General features: G+C 49.8%; 1 protein-coding gene across 2 annotated transcripts in view; it reads left to right on the forward strand.

The window, feature by feature from the left end:
- Positions 1–17,221, forward strand: part of ME3 (malic enzyme 3) — a 188,631-nt gene that overhangs the window by 143,441 nt on the left and 27,969 nt on the right. For both annotated transcript variants that reach the window (XM_036324741.1, XM_036324742.1), the window contains one exon: positions 12,464–12,573. In XM_036324741.1, coding sequence (XP_036180634.1) covers positions 12,464–12,573 — 110 coding nt within the window. The remainder of the gene's footprint in view (positions 1–12,463; positions 12,574–17,221) is intronic.

The following is a 17,221-nucleotide window of genomic DNA, read 5'->3' on the forward strand; positions in this document are numbered from 1 at the left end:
AGGAAACTGCGACAGAGAAAATTATTTCCCCACGTCAGACGAGAAAAGCACGGGGGAATTAAGGGAACCTGTCCAGTTGTTTGCTCTCCTTCACAAAATTCATGGAACCTTTATCTGTATTTATCCTGTGCTTTCTCTGTACAACCAGAGTGTGTCCAGTAAAAAGAAAAGATCTGTCCTAAAGAATTCGATGCTCCCTGAAATGGTGATATGAACACAGGAAATAATCAGAAATTGGTTCAAGGCAACATCGAGTTATCAATTTCTTCTTGTATTCATCATCCATTCATGCATCCAATGGAGAGATGTTTGCTGAACATAGGGATAAGTCAGAAACAGACTTTGTTCTCCAGGAGCTTACAATCGACCAGGAGAAAAAGAGTCATGCTCAAAGATTTACTGCTGGGTCTGTGTAGATTGAACACTCACCTAGTTAACGGCTCTTCCTGTGGTGTCAATCAAGGCTGGTGAGGGTGGAAAGTGGTCAAAGGGACTGGGGCATTTGGTTGGGTTTAAAAGTCATGGTCGTCTGCCCAGGAAAGAGCTAGCAACTCACTTTTACAGAGCCCCTACTCCGTGCTGGGTGCTTTACATTTAATTATCACAGCAACCCTCAGAGATCAAGCATTGAGGTTCAGAAAGGTTAAGCAACTTGTCCAATCACCCAATTGGAAGATTGGGACTCACCAGAAACCCATCTGACTCCAGAGCCTGAGGTTGTTTACCACGGACCCTCTGCTGCCTGCTCTTCCACCCGGCCCTCCTCACAGTGGCTCATCTGTAATAGCTTGAATCCTTGAGGGTAAAGGAAATGGCCCAAGTGGTTGTGAAACAAAGATGCTTTGGCATTGTGGCCTCTGGAAAAGAGAGTGCAGCTCCAAGGGGTGAAGTCCTACGGGATGTGCACCACCAGGCTCTCCTCTGGTGGGACTATTCTCTGCCATTCATTCATTCATTCATTCATTCATTCATTCATTCATTCCTATGTTCAATATCTAGAGAGCCAGGCAAGGGTAGGGCCTGGGCATAGGGCAGCCTGTCTGCTTGGTGTTTTAACGTGGGTGTCTGAAGCTGATTTGCCCAGAGGGCAGGAAAGGGGCCCGGTAAAGCTCCTTCTTCAGTTGTCCTGCCACCTGTGGTGAGTGAGACACACCCCTGCCCTCCAAGACATGCCTCCTGCCTGCTTTGATCTAGTCTGTCACCCAACCTAACTCATTCTTCCCCTTTCTTCTCCATCGTGACTTGGGCTCACTTTGGTCCCAAAAGCCCACAAACACAGACCGGGTTTTCCGACTTTATTGTCTTCCACCCCTAGACTCACTGTCATCATTCCAGGTGGGATTTAGCCCATTCTGTGAGTGAGGGGCAGGTTAGACTCTGGGGGGAGGTTGAGGCATGACTGTATGACAGATTGTATGATGCAAATGCTAGGGTAGTTCAGCTGAATAGAGAGGTCAGAATGGACCAAGCTAATCAGAGAAGCTTCACGGAAGACACCAGGGGCTTCGTGACATGTCAAATGCTGACGCTCCCAAACCAGCTGGTGGGCTGGTGGCTGGGAAACATGCACAGGCTTTATGAGCACAGAGTTGAGGAGTGAGTTTGCCGTGCCCTAGAGGAAAAACTCAGCACTGGCCTCTGACCTTTGAGAGGTCAGGGGTCAGCATGTCAGCCACCATCCTCTTCCCAGCACTGGGATTTCTGGCGCCATTTGCGTGCTTGCCCAGGAACTCAGACAAACAGCGAGATTGAGGAGGAAATCCAAATTGTTCCTGAAGTGGTTTCTGTCTGGCCAGGGATTGAGTTAGAATAGTGACTGAGGAATGGCCACATTATTCTGGGGCTTTTGCTTAGAAGTTGCTGCTTCCTGTCAATATCTTATTACGTGATGGGAGTTTTCCCTATTGGGCCAGAATGCCAGTCACAGGAGCCCGCCAGTCTGGCTGCAGGAGCTGTGCTCACAGGGGAATCTCCCAGTGAGGGGCCTGGGAAGGAAGGGCCTCAAGGGTCCACCCTCACTCCCCACCCCCTGCAGGAATCCCTTCCTCCACTTCTTTGCCAAGTGGAGCCTCAGGGACCACAGCATCATTTCCAGGGCCTGGCAGCCCCTTCCCATCCAGTGTCTGAAATCTCTGCCTTATGTGGCACTGAAAGGTGTGTCCTTCTGACGTCCACCTGTTGGCTCTGCTGTTTCCCAGGCCAATAAACAGAGCAGTCCATCAACTTTTTGAAGCTATGATTATACTTCATTCCACTTGACGTTATCTTTTTCGGTCTCAATATTCCCACTGTCTCAAATCCATGGTTTCCGGTTTCCTCACCTACAGAACAGTTTCCCTGTCATCTCTGTGGATCATCTCCAAGCCCCGCCCCCAGCAGCCTGACTCCCTCCCTCATACTTGTCCGGTAGAGCTGGGGCCTGAGGGCTCCACTTCCTTCCCTCCACCAGCCTGGGAGGTCCTAGTGAGAGGGACCATGTTTTCTTCACGTTCTAACTGGACTCTGGCTCCCACCTCCTCCCATCTCCTTAGGCTCACCCCATCCTTATTCATCTCGATCCAGACAGGCTCCATTATTTCATATGCACACTTCCCATCTCAAAAATGAATCAATCCATCCTTCAGTCCCACATCCCCCAGTGGCTGTCACCCACCCTCTACTTCATAGCAAAGCTTCTTGAAATTCAATGACATTTCCTCCCCTTCCAGTCACCCTTTAAGCCCCTGCAGAATAACTCCCTCCCCACCACTCCACTTCTAAATGCCAATGCCCGTAAACACCTCGAGATCCCTGTTTCTCAGGACATCTCAGCAGCACCTGACATGCCTGCCCTGCCCGCCCACCTTCCACCTGGCCAGTCCTGCTCGCTTTCCCTTGCTGGACTCCCTTTCTCCGCCCCCTCTGCTCTTTGGACGCAGGTGTTCTGTCCTTGGCCCTACTCCCTGCTCCCCAGGGTTCTCTCCTTGGCCCTGCTCCCAGCTCGCTGCACATGCGCAGCCTGAGACCCTCATTCAGGCCCATGACGGGCGGCTCCCAGTGCCCTGAACTCCCCGTTCCTTTCTGCTGAGGCCCGTGGAGCCTGCTGCTCATGAGCACATCCCTCGGGCATCTCGGCTCCTCAGGCTCAGCACACGCCAAACCTGTCTTACCAAGTAAGCTTGCCTGTCCTTTCCCATCCTCAAGCTCACCGAGCAGTGGATACACCATCCCTCATCCTGGGCTGCTCCTCCTCCTCCTCCTCCTCCTCCTCCTCCTCCTCCTCCTCCTCCTCCATCTTCCACTGGCCATTATGAAAGCCTGCCCTTGATAAGCATTGCTCCCGTGGACTCAGCACCTACGGTGTGCCAGGCTTTTATAGACAGCATCTCATTTTATTCTCACAACAGGACTGCAAGGTACTATTCTCCTATTCTCTTATCAGAGAAAACTGAAATGTGGGTTCATTTAGTAAGTGAGGGAGCCAGACCCTCTGGAGCCCAAAGCTCTCCACACGCTGCCATTCCTCCCTCACAGCTTTCCCAGCCCCGCGTCTCCCGCTCTGTGCCCATTGCCTCGTACCAGATTTCATGATCTCTCACTGGGGTGGCACACCCGCCTCCTTGTCTCCAGCATGTCCTGCCCACTGTCCATCCCATCAGCCACTCTGCTGCCCGAATGAACTTCCTAAAACACATGCCACTTTCCTGCCTAAAGCCCCTCAGGGGGTCCCCATTGCCCTCCAGACTATCTAGGCCAGTGGTTCTCAACCTTCCTTATGCCGCGGCCCTTTCATACAGTTCCTCATGTTGTGGTGACCCCCAATTTCATTGTTACAAATTGAACATAATTAAAGCATAGTGATTAATCACAAAAACAGTATGTAATTATATATGTGTTTTCCGATGGTCTTAGGCGACCCCTGTGAAAGGGTCGTTCGACCCCCAAAGGGGTCGCAGCCCACAGGTTGAGAACCGCTGATCTAGGCCCTTTACACAGGGTGGCCCCAGGCTCCACCAGCCTCATCTCTCCCCACTTCCTTCCCCTTCTTCACACTCCTCTCCCAGCCCTGACTCTATTGATTTTCTTGCAGCTCCAGGAAGGCCCCCTGATCTCATTCCATATGCATTTGCTGTTCCCTCTGCCTGAGGTGCCCTTCTCCTCACCCTCCCCCCCTGCATCCGCCCTGCCCCCCCTCCCTGCCGCACACAGTCTGCCCAGGAGCCTCTGCTCTTTCCAAGCCGCACCTGGGTCTCCTGGGCTGTGAAGCCTTCACTGCCTCCCCTGCAGCAGACCTGCCTGCTGCCTTTGAGGCCTCCCCACACCTAGCACATACCTTGTTATGACCCTTGCCACAGTATGTTGCAGCTGCTTTTGCATTTTCTTGTGCCCCCATCATCAGACTGTGAGATTCTTGTGTTTGCCTTTGTAATCCCGCCGGTAAGACAGTCCCTCATTCCCAGTGGACACTTAGGAATGCTTGCTGAACTGATGTTTTATGTCATGCCTAAGATAGTTCCCGATACAAAGAGGATCCCCTGCCTTATACATTTCTTTAATACTTAAAACAGAAATGTCATAAATAATTGTGATGTTGGGCGATTATAGAGATGTGTCCACGAGTAGCATGGCAGCCCAGAGGAGAGAATTGCTGCTACCCTGAGGGTAGAGAGAGAGATGGGTCAGAGAAACCTTCCTAGAAGAGGTGACACTTCAGCTTGGACTTACAGTTGGAGGAGGAGTTGGCCTGGTGAAAGGAGGCCTTCGAGGCACTTGAGGAAACCGTGGAGCTGTGCAAGGGCCCACAGTGGTGGGGAAGCAGCAGCATAAGCCAAGGACGTTGGAAGGCACGGGCAGGGGGTGAGCATTGAGGTTGGAGCCAAAGTGAACACCACCTGAGGAGTTTGGGCATAATCCGAGAGGAAGTGAGAGCCGTGTAAGGACTGTGAGGAATTAAGTGGCCTGCACAGGTTTGTGTTTAGAAAGACAGGGAGGATGGATTGGGGGAGGGGAATAAACCTGGAGGAGGTGAGATCAGTTATTACGAGATCCTGGCCAGAGCGGCGATTGCAGTGTTCCCTGGGAGAGGTGGACTTGCCCTGGATCCACCCCGCCCCACCTGGTAAAGTCCTTCCTGCAGAGGGTCGTGTCTCTCCAAGTTCACTCCAGCACAGGTGGGGAGGGTAGGACGCAGAAGGTAAGGTCTCTGGTCAAATAAGCTTAGAAAATGCTGGGTTAACTGGTTTCTTAATGCAGGACTTTTCAGAGCCTTTAATATGCATTGCATATACTGTATGTAACATTCAGAGTTTCCCTAATGGAGTTAGCCACGGAAACGCTTTCTGAGAGCATCTAAAGCAGTGGTTCTCAGCCTTCTGGCCCTTTCAATACAGTTCCTCATGTTGTGACCCAACCATAACATTATTTTCGTTGCTACTTCATAACTGTAATGCTGCTACTGTTATGAATCGTCATGTAAATATCTGATATGCAGGATGGTCTTAGGCGACCCCTGTGAAAGGGTCGTTCAACCGCCAAAGGGGTCGCGACCCACAGGTTGAGAACCGCTGAAAAGAGACTTGTGTTTAATGGACTGTGTAAAATAGAAACAAAGACCAGAGCTGCATGATTCTGTCAGCTCCAGTTCCTGGAAGGAAAGCATAAATAAATGCAATCTCTTTGCATCGGGTGACGACTGATCCTCTCACTGAGCACTCTGCCCTGGGAGTCGTGGATGCATGTTTTTCGTTGGGGGGACAGAGTGGGCTCCCATGGAAATCCGACTGGTACTTTTTAGTCATTCTGTTTGGACACAGGCTCCTCCCAGGTCCCTTGTGTTTGTCCAGGCCTGAAAGAGGTCGGGCCCAGGTGTTGGAAAGAATGGCGGGTCCTGACCTATGGAAAGAGAAACCAGGTCGGCAGCCTCTGGAATGCTTTGCTCTCACCCATCCCTCACGCAGCCTCCCGTTGGCTGGCTGGGAGGAAGGATGGGGCAGCCACCTCAGAGTCTCCTCACCCAGGTGGCAGGTGCCCAGGAGGCCTTGTCACAGTGTCACACACAGCTCACCAGGGCTCCCAGGCGCGGTGCTGGGGGAAAACATCCACCCACGCGACAGCCTGGAGTCTCTAAGTGAGCCCTGGCCTCGGACTGCTTTCCCTGGCAGCGCCAAGGCCATTTCCCAGCCGAGTCCCCGGGGTGGAGAAATCTGGTCAGCTCAGTGTGTGGCTGGGAGGTGCCTCTTTCTCTGTCGCAGGAATCCTCCCCTGCAGACACATCAGATGTTCCTGAGCCCCCGCCAGGCTCAGAGTGAAGAGTTCAAAAGTGCAGAAGGGGACAGATAAGCAGGAGCCTCCTTTGGCCTTGGGCCAGCAAGGATGTCAGCAGTAGCTGCCAGCACTAAAATCGGGAAACTGCCCAGAGCCCTGAGGAGGGGCCTACACAGGGTCCCTTCCGAGGGGCTCCTGCCGCTGCAGCTGCACCACCGGGAGGGTGGCTGCCTTGGCCGGGCCAGGGCACTCAGCCGGTCTGGTGAGTCTCAGCTCAGAAAGGACTCTACAGTACTGACGCAGGCTTTCCCTGTCACGTGTTGCCCTTACTCGGGATCATCAGCAATCCCTACTTTGGACTTGTAGAAATGTCTGTGTGAAGCTCCTAGTATACCTACTCCAACCCTGTCCGAAGTAGCCCATGCTGCTCCACCAACACTCTCAGAGCAGGAAACTAAGACCCGGAGAGAGGGGACTCAGCGCTTATGTCAGGGACCAGAGGGAAAACGCAGTTGTCCTCTCTCCCAGGACAGTGTTTTCTTCATCACATGGCACTTCCTTATCTTTTACAAATTTTTTTTAATTAAATCTTTATTGTTCAGATTATTACATTCGTTCCTCTTTTTTTCCCCCCATAACTCCCCCCCTTCCAGTTCCCACCCCACCCTCCGCCCTCACTCCCCACCCACTGTCCTCATCCATAGGTGCACGATTTTTGTCCAGTCTCTTCCCGCATCTCCCACACCCCTTTCCCCCCCAAGAATAGTCAGTCCATTCCCTTTCTATGTCCCTGATTCTATTATAATCACCAGTTCATTCTGTTCATCAGATTATTTATTCACTTGATTCTTAGATTCACTTGTTGATAGATGCATGTTTGTTGTTCATAATTTGTATCTTTACCTTTTTCTTCTTCTTCCTCTTCTTAAAGGATACCTTTCAGCATTTCATATAATACTGGTTTAGTGGTGATGAACTCCTTTAGCTTTTTCTTATCTGTGAAGCTCTTTATCTGACCTTCAATTCTGAATGATAGCTTTGCTGGATAAAGTAATCTTGGTTGTAGGTTCTTGGCATTCATCACTTTGAATATTTCTTGCCACTCCCTTCTGGCAAAGTTTCAATTGAGAAATCAGCTGACAGTCGTATGGGTATTCCCTTGTAGGTAACTGAGTTTCTTTCTCTTGCTGCTTTTAAGATTCTCTCTTTGTCTTTTGCTCTTGGCATTTTAATTATGATGTGTCTTGGTGTGGTCCTCTTTGGATTCCTTTTGTTTGGGGTTCTCTGTGCTTCCTGGACTTGTAAGTCTATTTCTTTCACCAGGTAGGGGAAGTTTTCTGTCATTATTTCTTCAAATAGGTTTTCAATATCTTGCTCTCTCTCATCTTCTGGCACCCCTATAATTCTGATGTTGGTACGCTTGAAGCTGTCCCAGAGGCTCCTTACACTATCTTCGTATTTTCGGATTCTTTTTTCATTTTGCTTTTCCGGTTGGGTGTTTTTTGCATCTTCGCATTTCAAATCTTTGACTTGATTCTTGCGCTCCTCTGGTCTGCTGTTGGGAGTCTGTATAGTATTCTTTATTTCAGTCAGTGTATGCTTAATTTCTAGTTTGTTCTTTATCATAACATCGAGGGTCTCATTAGATTTCTTATAGATCTCATTAAGTTTATCAGCGGCTTCTAGACAGTTCTTGAGAGACCTTAAAAGTGTGGTTCTGAACTCTGTATCTTCCATTGACAATTTTGTCCTGTTTCTTTGTCTCCGCATTTTTTTGTGCTTTCTTGGTGCACCCCCTAGTGGTGTTTGTGCCCAGTCTTGTTGTAGTTAAGCCTTGATTGTTGTAGTTAATACTGGGGGGATTTGACCTCCAGGCCAAGTGGCTGTGAGAGTCAGCTGTGTCTGCAGTGGGAAAACTTCTGTCCTCTGGGGAGGTGCTAATCTACATCTTTTACAAATTTACAGCGCCGTTAACCCCTAGAGTGCCGGGAGCACGATCGCGCTCCTCCTGTCTTTCGCCAAAAGTGCCAGGAGCACTATCAAAGCTTCGAAATGGCGTCCAGTTCTAAGTCTGCTTTTATTAGTGATGATGATATTGCTAAATATGTCAATGTAGTAAAGGTTTCCTTAAGTTTTTGAATATGTAACTTCATTTACTTGCAGTTCATAATTTTTTCCCTAAACTGCTGCAAAATCAGCAAAAATGCCTTGGCAATTCTAGCATAGTTCCTAAGATATTGGTTGGCACTCAAAGGGTTAAAACTAAACTAAGGTGAGTTCTACACTGGGCTAGAGCCAGCTTCAGATTCCAGCCCTACCACTTTCCAACTGCAATGGAATCAGTAACCCCTGGGCAACAGCTCAGGACTCCTCCAAAATAGTGGCTACTTCATAAGGTCACGTGAGGGTAACTGAGATAACATGCAAAGAGTTCAGGGAGATGCCCCCCAGGTAATCAACACTCGGGGAAGTTTAGCTATTTTTGTTACTATTGTTGTCAGTAGTGACAAGTTAATGAGTCCATGTAAGTCAATTATAATTAACATTTAAATTGGCATTATGCTGAAAGCTCATTACCTGTATTTGGATGTCCATGGATGAATTGAGAAAAGTTTTTTTGTGTTTTTTTTCACTGAAGCCATTTACATTTTCACTTTGAAATTGTGTTTCTGGTCTTAATTGGCTTTTAGTTAGTTTCACAAGTTGGCAGGCAAACTCACAACACTAAATTTTTACCAGCTTCTTTATGTATACCCTTTTCTAAAGCATCAATAGATGCTTTTGGATGCATGGGTGGATGGATGGATGGACAGATGTACACGTGGATAGCTGGATGATGCTAAGAGTGCAATTGAAACAACCACCCTTGATTCAGACTAGTGAGTGGTCTGGCCTAATGAAAAGCCTTAAAGGAGGGGGCAAGAGGCTGGGGGACATTGGTGAAGGGCCAGAGGTCTCCGTGGAGACAAAGAACAGGTGTAGTGGAAGAGAGGGAGGTGGAAAGAGAGGCTGAGTTCAGAGACTGAGATGGGCAGTGTGAGATGCTAGAGCAGGACTGGTTTCTGGTGAGAAAAGGTCAGGGAGCAGCCATGGGGAGGGGTGTCCAAGATGAACAGGGTTGTGAAGTCCAAGCAGGTCTAGGAATGCCATCTAGGTTATTGGATGGGCGATTCACATAGCCTTTGTGCAGTCCCGAGTTAGGGTTAAAGCATCCTGAATTAATGAAGGTTTACTCAATATCTCAGCATATTGCTCCCTGAGAGGTTCTCTTATATAAAACTGAATGTAACATGAAAGAGTAATAACAGTGCACTGAACAAAAGCGCTTATTTATAACTCTCGCCTTATTTTTACCTCCAAGTGGTGCTATTTAAAGGTCAAGTGTGTGTGTGTGTGTGTGTGTGTGTGTGTAAGAGAGAGACAGAGAGGGAGAAAGGAGACCATGTATCACATTCTTTTGCTGTCTGACCTTTTCAGCATTTAGCTCCAGGCCAATTGTGGAGTTACACTGGGATTCTTGTGAGGATTATATATAGCAAAATGTCACCAGCAACCAAAGACATTCTGTTCCCCCTCCTGACTCAAATACTTGAAATTCACACCCTCAACAAAAATTCACAGTAAATTTTGGCTTGGCAAGCATAGCACTATATTTGTGCACAGGAAGTCTTATGTATCCTTTCTCTTCATCCTACAAGAAGGGAGCTGGAGGTGGGTCAGGAGACACAGTGAGCCCCCACTCCTACCCCCATCAGCACTTGCTATGCGACTGTGAATAAGAACTGTGGCCAGGATGACACATGTGTTTAGCAAGCACTTTATAATTTAAAGCCACCTTCAGGTCTTGAGTTCAATTCCAGTCAAGGCCATGTACCTCAGCTCAATCCCCAGCCCTGGTAGGGGTGTGTGCCGGATGCAACCGATCAATGTGCCTCTCTCACATCGATGTTTCTTTCTCTCTCTGTCTCTCCCCCTCCCTTCCACTCTTTCTAAAAATCAATGGAAAGAATATCCCCGGGTTAGGATTCACAAAATAAAATAAAAAAATAAAAGCCACCTTCAGCTTTTAGTCCTCAAAACAGCCCACAGAAGTTGTCCAGGCAGACATTATTGTGCCCATTGACAGATGGGGAAACCAAGGCAGAATAGAAAAGTGACATGACTTGTGCAAGATCACTCAGTTGTATGTGGCACAGCCAGGTCTAGTCCACAAGCCTCTTAACCTCGGCCCAGAGCTCTTAGCCCTGGACTGCGGCAGGTTACTGCCCCTCTGTTTCTGTCTCTGTAACATGAACCTGCCTCCCGATCCCCCAACAACAGCCCCAAATCACTAAGGTTCTGGAAGGCTCATTGTAGGAGCAATATTTTCATTTCTACTATACAGGGTGTCATGCACAAAAGTATGAGGTTGCAAAAAAATGTTTTATGGGCCATTTCCGTGCTACTCAACCCCTCATAGCCACCAGCCTCATCAGAGACAGATGTCCCCCATAGCACAGGAAGCCCACACAGAAGTGTGCGCCCCACCCACCTTTTCAGCAAGGTCATAAATCCTTCTGTCCCAGCTGGTCCCGAGCCTCTAGGCCACACCTGGCTGTGGATGGCAGAACACTTCTATCACCTGCCTCCTGACACTCCTTGCTGATTAATCGGGCATTTTTTTCTCAATAGACATGACCTCAGATACTATTAGTCACAAATTGACCCATGAGATGTAGTCTTTTTATCTGTTTGGTCCATGGATTGAGTGATTTTAAATAAGTCATATCACTCTTGCTTCCAGAAAGACTCCAATAAGAGACACAATACAACAAAACTACCAAAACCAGGGTCAAAGGGCAAGAATGAGTCAGGGGGAGGTACGTGCAGAAAGCCCAGGCTGAGGGAACCCTCTGTCAAAGAAGAGAAATCTTAGCTCTCACCTTTCTCACAGACAATGTCAACAGCAAAAGTAGGTTATGAGTCTAGTCCAGCTGTGGGCAAACTACGGCCCGCGGGCCGGATCCGGCCTGTTTGAAATGAATAAAACTAAAAAAAAAAAAAAAAAAAAAAAAAAGACCGTACCCTTTTATGTAATGATGTTTACTTTGAATTTATATTAGTTCACACAAACACTCCATCCATGCTTTTGTTCCGGCCCTCCGGTCCAGTTTAAGAACCCATTGTGGGCCTCGAGTCAAAAAGTTTGCCCACCCCTGGTCTAGTCATTTTTAAAGGAACACAAACTTTAACCTGACCCCGGAATCTAGGAGGCGGTTCTGGCATAGATTATAAATAAGGCATCTCAGGTGCCTTTGCGGGCGTGTCTTTGCCCACCAAGGCAGCGTTTCTCAGAGCTCTCTGCACTGTCAGATCAGAACCATCAGGGTGCTTGCTAAAATTCAGATTCCTGTACAGTGTGGGGACCACAGTTAATAATTAATATGTATCGGATACTTGAAGCTTGCTAAGAGAGGAGATCTTAAATGTTCCCAACCATTCAAAAAGAGGGGGCAACTGTGTGAGGTGATAGATGTGTCAGCTGGACTGAGCCAGTGGTTTCACGGGGATTTGTGTATCACAATAAAATGCAGTTTCCTGAGCCCCTCCCCAAACTCTCTGAGTGAGAATCCCTGGAAGGTGGGCCTGGTGACCTGCATTTTAGACTAAGTCTTCTATACCTTCAAGATAGAGAACACCCTCACCAAGGAGTGAGCAGAAGACAGGGCCTTAATGCAGTCTCCGGGAACAGTGCCGGACCCAGAAGAGTCTCTGGTGGAGGAACCTGAGGCCTCGGGATGCACCCAGGGAACATGAGGAGGCCACAGAGGCTCCCCAGGCCCTGGTGCTGGAGAAGCCAAGCTCTCTGCATGCACGAGTTTAGAATGGGATTTCTATTTGAATTCCAGATGGCCACAGGCCACAGGCCACAGAGAGAGCAGGCCCCATCTCAGCCCTTCAGCCCACATGGGTCTGCCATCCATGGCCCATGGGAGCCACCATTAGAGACAGTGATGTGGGCTCTACTGACCACCAAGCCCAGGGCCCTTACTCTACCCCTTCCCCATCTCATCCATAATGGGGCAGGCAGAGCTGGGAGTCCAGGAGCCAGCCGGGTAGCAAAGACCCCAGTGAACAAGCCATGCCACACTGGAGCCTTCCCACACCCAGTGCAGGCTGGGAAATGCTAGGGATCAGCCTTGGGAGGCAGTCACGAGTTCTTTCCTCTCCCTCCCCACAGGTTTGGCATAAATTGCCTCATCCAGTTTGAAGATTTTGCCAATGCCAATGCCTTCCGCCTGCTCAACAAATACCGCCATAAGTACTGCATGTTCAACGATGACATCCAAGGTAGGTCTCTACCCCCCCCCCCCCCCGACAAAGCCCCCGAGGATGAATGCCTTCTCACAAGGCTCTCCTGGATGCCAAAGAGGGGGCACCTGGTAGCTGGTTTGCTGCCAACAACTGTTGAAGAAAGAGCATTAGACTTGCTTTCAACTCCCACGTGGCTAATTCTTAGCTCTGTGACCTCAAACAAGTCTCTTAAGTTTGCTAAGCCTCAGCTGCCTCATCTATAAAATGGAGATCATCACAACTTCAGAGGAAAGTAAAAATTATATAACTTAATATCTGAGATAAATACTAAGCAACACTGTCATTTCCTAGCTACTTGAACTTGGGCAGATCAAGTCTCTGAGCCACAGTTTCGTCATCTGTTCAATGGGGATAATAACTGCCTTGGAAGATTATTGTGAAAATTTAAAGAGCTAATGTAATGGAAAGTACCAGCGCTTACGACTGTCATAAAAATGGTCTTCCCCAGCCACAATAACTTGCTCTTGGATTTTCCCAAACACAAAACGTATTTATGTCAGAGAATCAGAACAATCCCTCCTCGTATCTTAGCTGGAATGTATACTACTCAGAATGATGCCCCTAAAAGACATTGGGCCCCCGGGCCTCAGGCCCCAAAGCACTGCAAAAGCCAATGGGAAGCATCTTCTAGTTCAGAGTCAACTTGGCCACCTGTTCTATGGACCAGAAATATATGAAGGCCCTTGCTTCTTGCTGTGGAGATGCCAGGATGTGAACCTGGAGTGGCAGAGGTGGTCCCTCAGGGATCATCTCTCCCGATCCAGGCATTCCCAGTAAGGAGCTTTGTGAGCCATTCCTAGTACTTTATTTATTTTTTATTGCTTTTGGTGGGGCACAGGTGTTGATCTTTGGGAGTAAAAGGTGGGCCAACCCCTCATTTTGCAGATGAGGCTCAACATGTCACAGCTTTTCATCAAATGAGCTAAGAGGATCAAACCCAGGTAATAACAGCTAGGGATTAGAACTAAATATGTATTATACATCAGGCACCATTGTAATAAGCATATTACACATTTACTCCTATACGATATTATCATCTCTGGCCTATAATTAAAGAAAGGGGGGCACAGAGAGTAACTTACATAGCCAGTAAGCAGAGAGTTGAAATTTGGACTCTAAATTCCAAGTTCATTGACACTGGCTATACTGCTCCCAGATCTCACACTCGCAAAAGCAAATGCCTCTTCCTTCCCAGTGGTCCACATAAAGGGCTAAAGAAATGTGGTCAATTGTTGTTGTTTTTGCATTGGTTATCAAATTTCAAGAGTACAGTTAAGCACCCTATATAATAAAAGGCTAATATGCAAATTGACCAAAAGGTGGAACAACCTGTCGCTGTGATGCACACTGACCACCAGGGGGCAGACGCTCAATGCAGGAGCTGCCCCCTGGTGGTCAGTGTGCTCCCACAGGGGGTGTGCTGCTCAGCCAGAAGCCAGGCTCACAGCTGGTGAGAGCACAGAGGCGGTGGCAGGAACCTCTCCCACCTCCGTGGCAGTCAGACATCCCCCAAGGGCTCCTGGATTGAGAGAGGGTGCAGGGTGGGCTGAATTTCATGCACTGGGCCTCTAGTATTTTAGATCATTAAGATCATTATATATGACTTCAGTGCCTGAAGAGTGGGTACCTAGAGAGGGCAGACCCAGGAAAGGAAAGCTAATCCATGCAACTTCCCAGCCATTCACACTCTGTGCCCCAGCCCTGATGCAGGGGCCTGGGATGGGCATTGGGGTCCAGCAGCACTGGCTGCGGGAGGGAGCATTCACTCATGCCTGCCCTGGAGGAAACACCTGCTGCCAGCCCCTGACCGCCTGTGAGTCAGCGGCAGGACAGTCATCCCCCTGAGCCCCTGGGTTGCCAAGGCCAGAGGGTGGAAGCAGAAAACAAGGCCCTGTGGGCAGCACACCTGGTGCACTGACTCCAGATGTGCAGACACACACACCATGTGTTGGTACATCCTCATAAACACAGGCAGAGGGACACATCCAGGCCCGGCAGTGCATCGGCTTCTATCCCGCCCCGCCCTCCCCCCCCCCCCCGACACACACACACACACACACACACACACACACACACACACACACACACACACTGCTACTGCTGCCAAAGCACCTCGGAGATGAAACTGTGGCTGTCGACACCCTCTTCCTGAGAAAGCTCTCCCTCCCTGGAAGGATAAGGCTTGTGCCCCACTCATCTCTCTCTCTCTGACCTCTGGCCCACCCTTACTTTAATCCTCCCACCCCTCTTCTCAGTCAGTTCTCTCTGCATGTGAAAGTCCTGTTCTTCAGCTTGGGATGTGTTCCCCATCACATTTACATGAGAAACGAACTCCTACTCACCCTTCAAGACTAAGCTCAAGGGTCTCCTGTCCCAGGGAAGGTCCCACATCAGCCCCCCCCTCCCCAGTCTGGTTTGGATGCACACCAGATGCTCCCACAAACACCTGTGCTCCCCTGCCAGTCTCCTTACCACACTGTACCCCAAATGCCTGCATTGGGTTGTTGGTCTCCCCAAGAGAGGCATGAACCATTTCCCAGCTCCCCGCACAGTGCCTGGCACATCGAAGATGCTTCACACATGTTTGAAGAATGAATGAATGAAGTCTACACATGCAAATCGACATTCTCATAAGCACACCCACCCATGGATACCACGTGGCTCAGAATCTGCTTCTCAGAGAACCCAAGCTGCGTACAAAGTGGTTTTCATTCACGCTGTCTCATAACTTCCTTGTAAACTGCACCCCTCCCCCGCCGGCCCCCTGCTTTGCTGTCTCATGTCATTGATGAGGAAACTGAAGTTCAAGGGTTGAGTTTTTCTCCAGGTCACATAGCCATCCATAGTTATTTCTGGATAACAGTAACTGAACCTAGTTATTTCTGACTCGGAACTCTCCACCCTCTCTCCACGATACCAGGCTGCCTCTTCTTATCTGTGGATGAGGTGGTGCAGTGAGTCTTCTTGCTAAGGATTAAGAGTGGGCATCACTGCTCTCCGGCATCCTGCTGCTCACCTCACCTTTCCCATTCCCTCCTCTTGCTCCTGGAGTTTACAGACTCAAAGATGAAGCTTACAGGGGTCAAGGGTCTCACCCACGTCACCAGCTGGTTAGTGAGGGGCCCAGGGCCAGAAGCCTATGATGAGCACTCTTGTTGCCAAGTGGGCAGTGAGGGGACTGGTGAGGAGCTCCAGGACTAATGGGGCAGCGTAGAAGATTAAGCTCATACTAGAAGTGCCTCCAAATACAAAGTTTAAAAAAAAACAAGAAATGTAAGACTACACAGCCTTGCTCAAAACTAGGAAAGGAACGCCGGCATGCACAGAATTGAAGAGGGCTGGGAGAAAGGGAGAGAGCGATCACAGGGATGATCAGAAACCAAAACCATGCCACATGTGGTGGCTGGGGACAGGCCAGGCCACCCCAGCAGGACCAGTGGCCAGAATCCACTAGCCCCCACACAGGGCAGGGGCTGGGGTCAGGCTGCCCTTATGACAATGAGACTGGGCCGTCTGCCTGCTCTGCACATCAGCCCCACCTGGTGTCCTTCATGGAACAAGGGAAGATGCGACTAAAGGCCTCGGGGTCCCAGCAGACTGAGCCCAGGAGAGCAGGGCCAGGCCTGGTGCTGAACGGGAGCTCGGGCCCAGGACTGGAAGTGTCTCTCAGCCAGTCTTGCTGTAACACACACACCTGGGGTCACCGACCCACAGGGCCAACCAGGGGCGGGGCCTGTGGAGCCCCAGCAGGAGGGCGATGGTCCCCAGGGCTGCCCCTGCTCCCCTAACCCCTCCCCATCCCATGGAAAGTCTCTGCGCCCCAGGCTGGTTCCGGGTGCCCAGGGCTGCCGGTGGCCCTGACTCATCGCTGGCAGCCTCCTCGGGAATTCTGGAAAAGCCACAGGTGACTTTGTTGTTTCAGCTGGGACCCGGGAGGCCTCCCTGCACTGAGGAGGGGAGAGACCTGGAGGAGGAAGGGCAGGAGCAATGGCCATGCCTATCCTCCCAAAGGAGCCAGGTCCAGGACATTGCTGGCCAGTAACCACGGGCGCCTGGCCTCCCTAATAGCTGCCCACGACATGTGGCTGGGGACAGAAAACCCAGCAGCTTGTCAGCCCCAGAGCACCCTCCTACCCACCAGCCTTCTGTGGGCTGCCTTGCCCAAGGCCTGCCTCATCCCCAAGGCCGGTGGTGCCCGTGTGGTATGTCAGGCATCATCACCTCCTCACACGGTTAAGTTTTTGAGTTTTCCGTTATGAGCCATAGAGCTTACCTGTCAGGCATTGGAGTGAGACAGGCCTAGGTCAGTCTCCACTTTTCTGCATTGTGGCTTTGGCCAAATGGCTTAAATCTGCACAGCCTTCTTTTCCTTATCTGTAAAATGGACATAAAATTGATGTACAATTAATAGCCACATCTGGTCATCAGCCAGTTCCGCCAGGATGACCCAGATGCTTTTGCAAAGCTATGCTTTGTGCTGTTGGCTGCAGCCCATGCCAGTTCACTAAGTATTTCTATCATCCCTCTGTCTGTGGCACCAGGTTGTTGTAAGGCCTGGAGTGATGTGCAGCAGGAACCTGGCACGAAGACCCCTAGTGCATAGTAGACCCCTGGCACTTACGTA

Source organism: Myotis myotis, unplaced genomic scaffold (assembly GCF_014108235.1).
Source record: "Myotis myotis isolate mMyoMyo1 unplaced genomic scaffold, mMyoMyo1.p scaffold_m19_p_10, whole genome shotgun sequence".
NCBI classification, from domain to species: Eukaryota; Metazoa; Chordata; class Mammalia; order Chiroptera; family Vespertilionidae; genus Myotis; species Myotis myotis.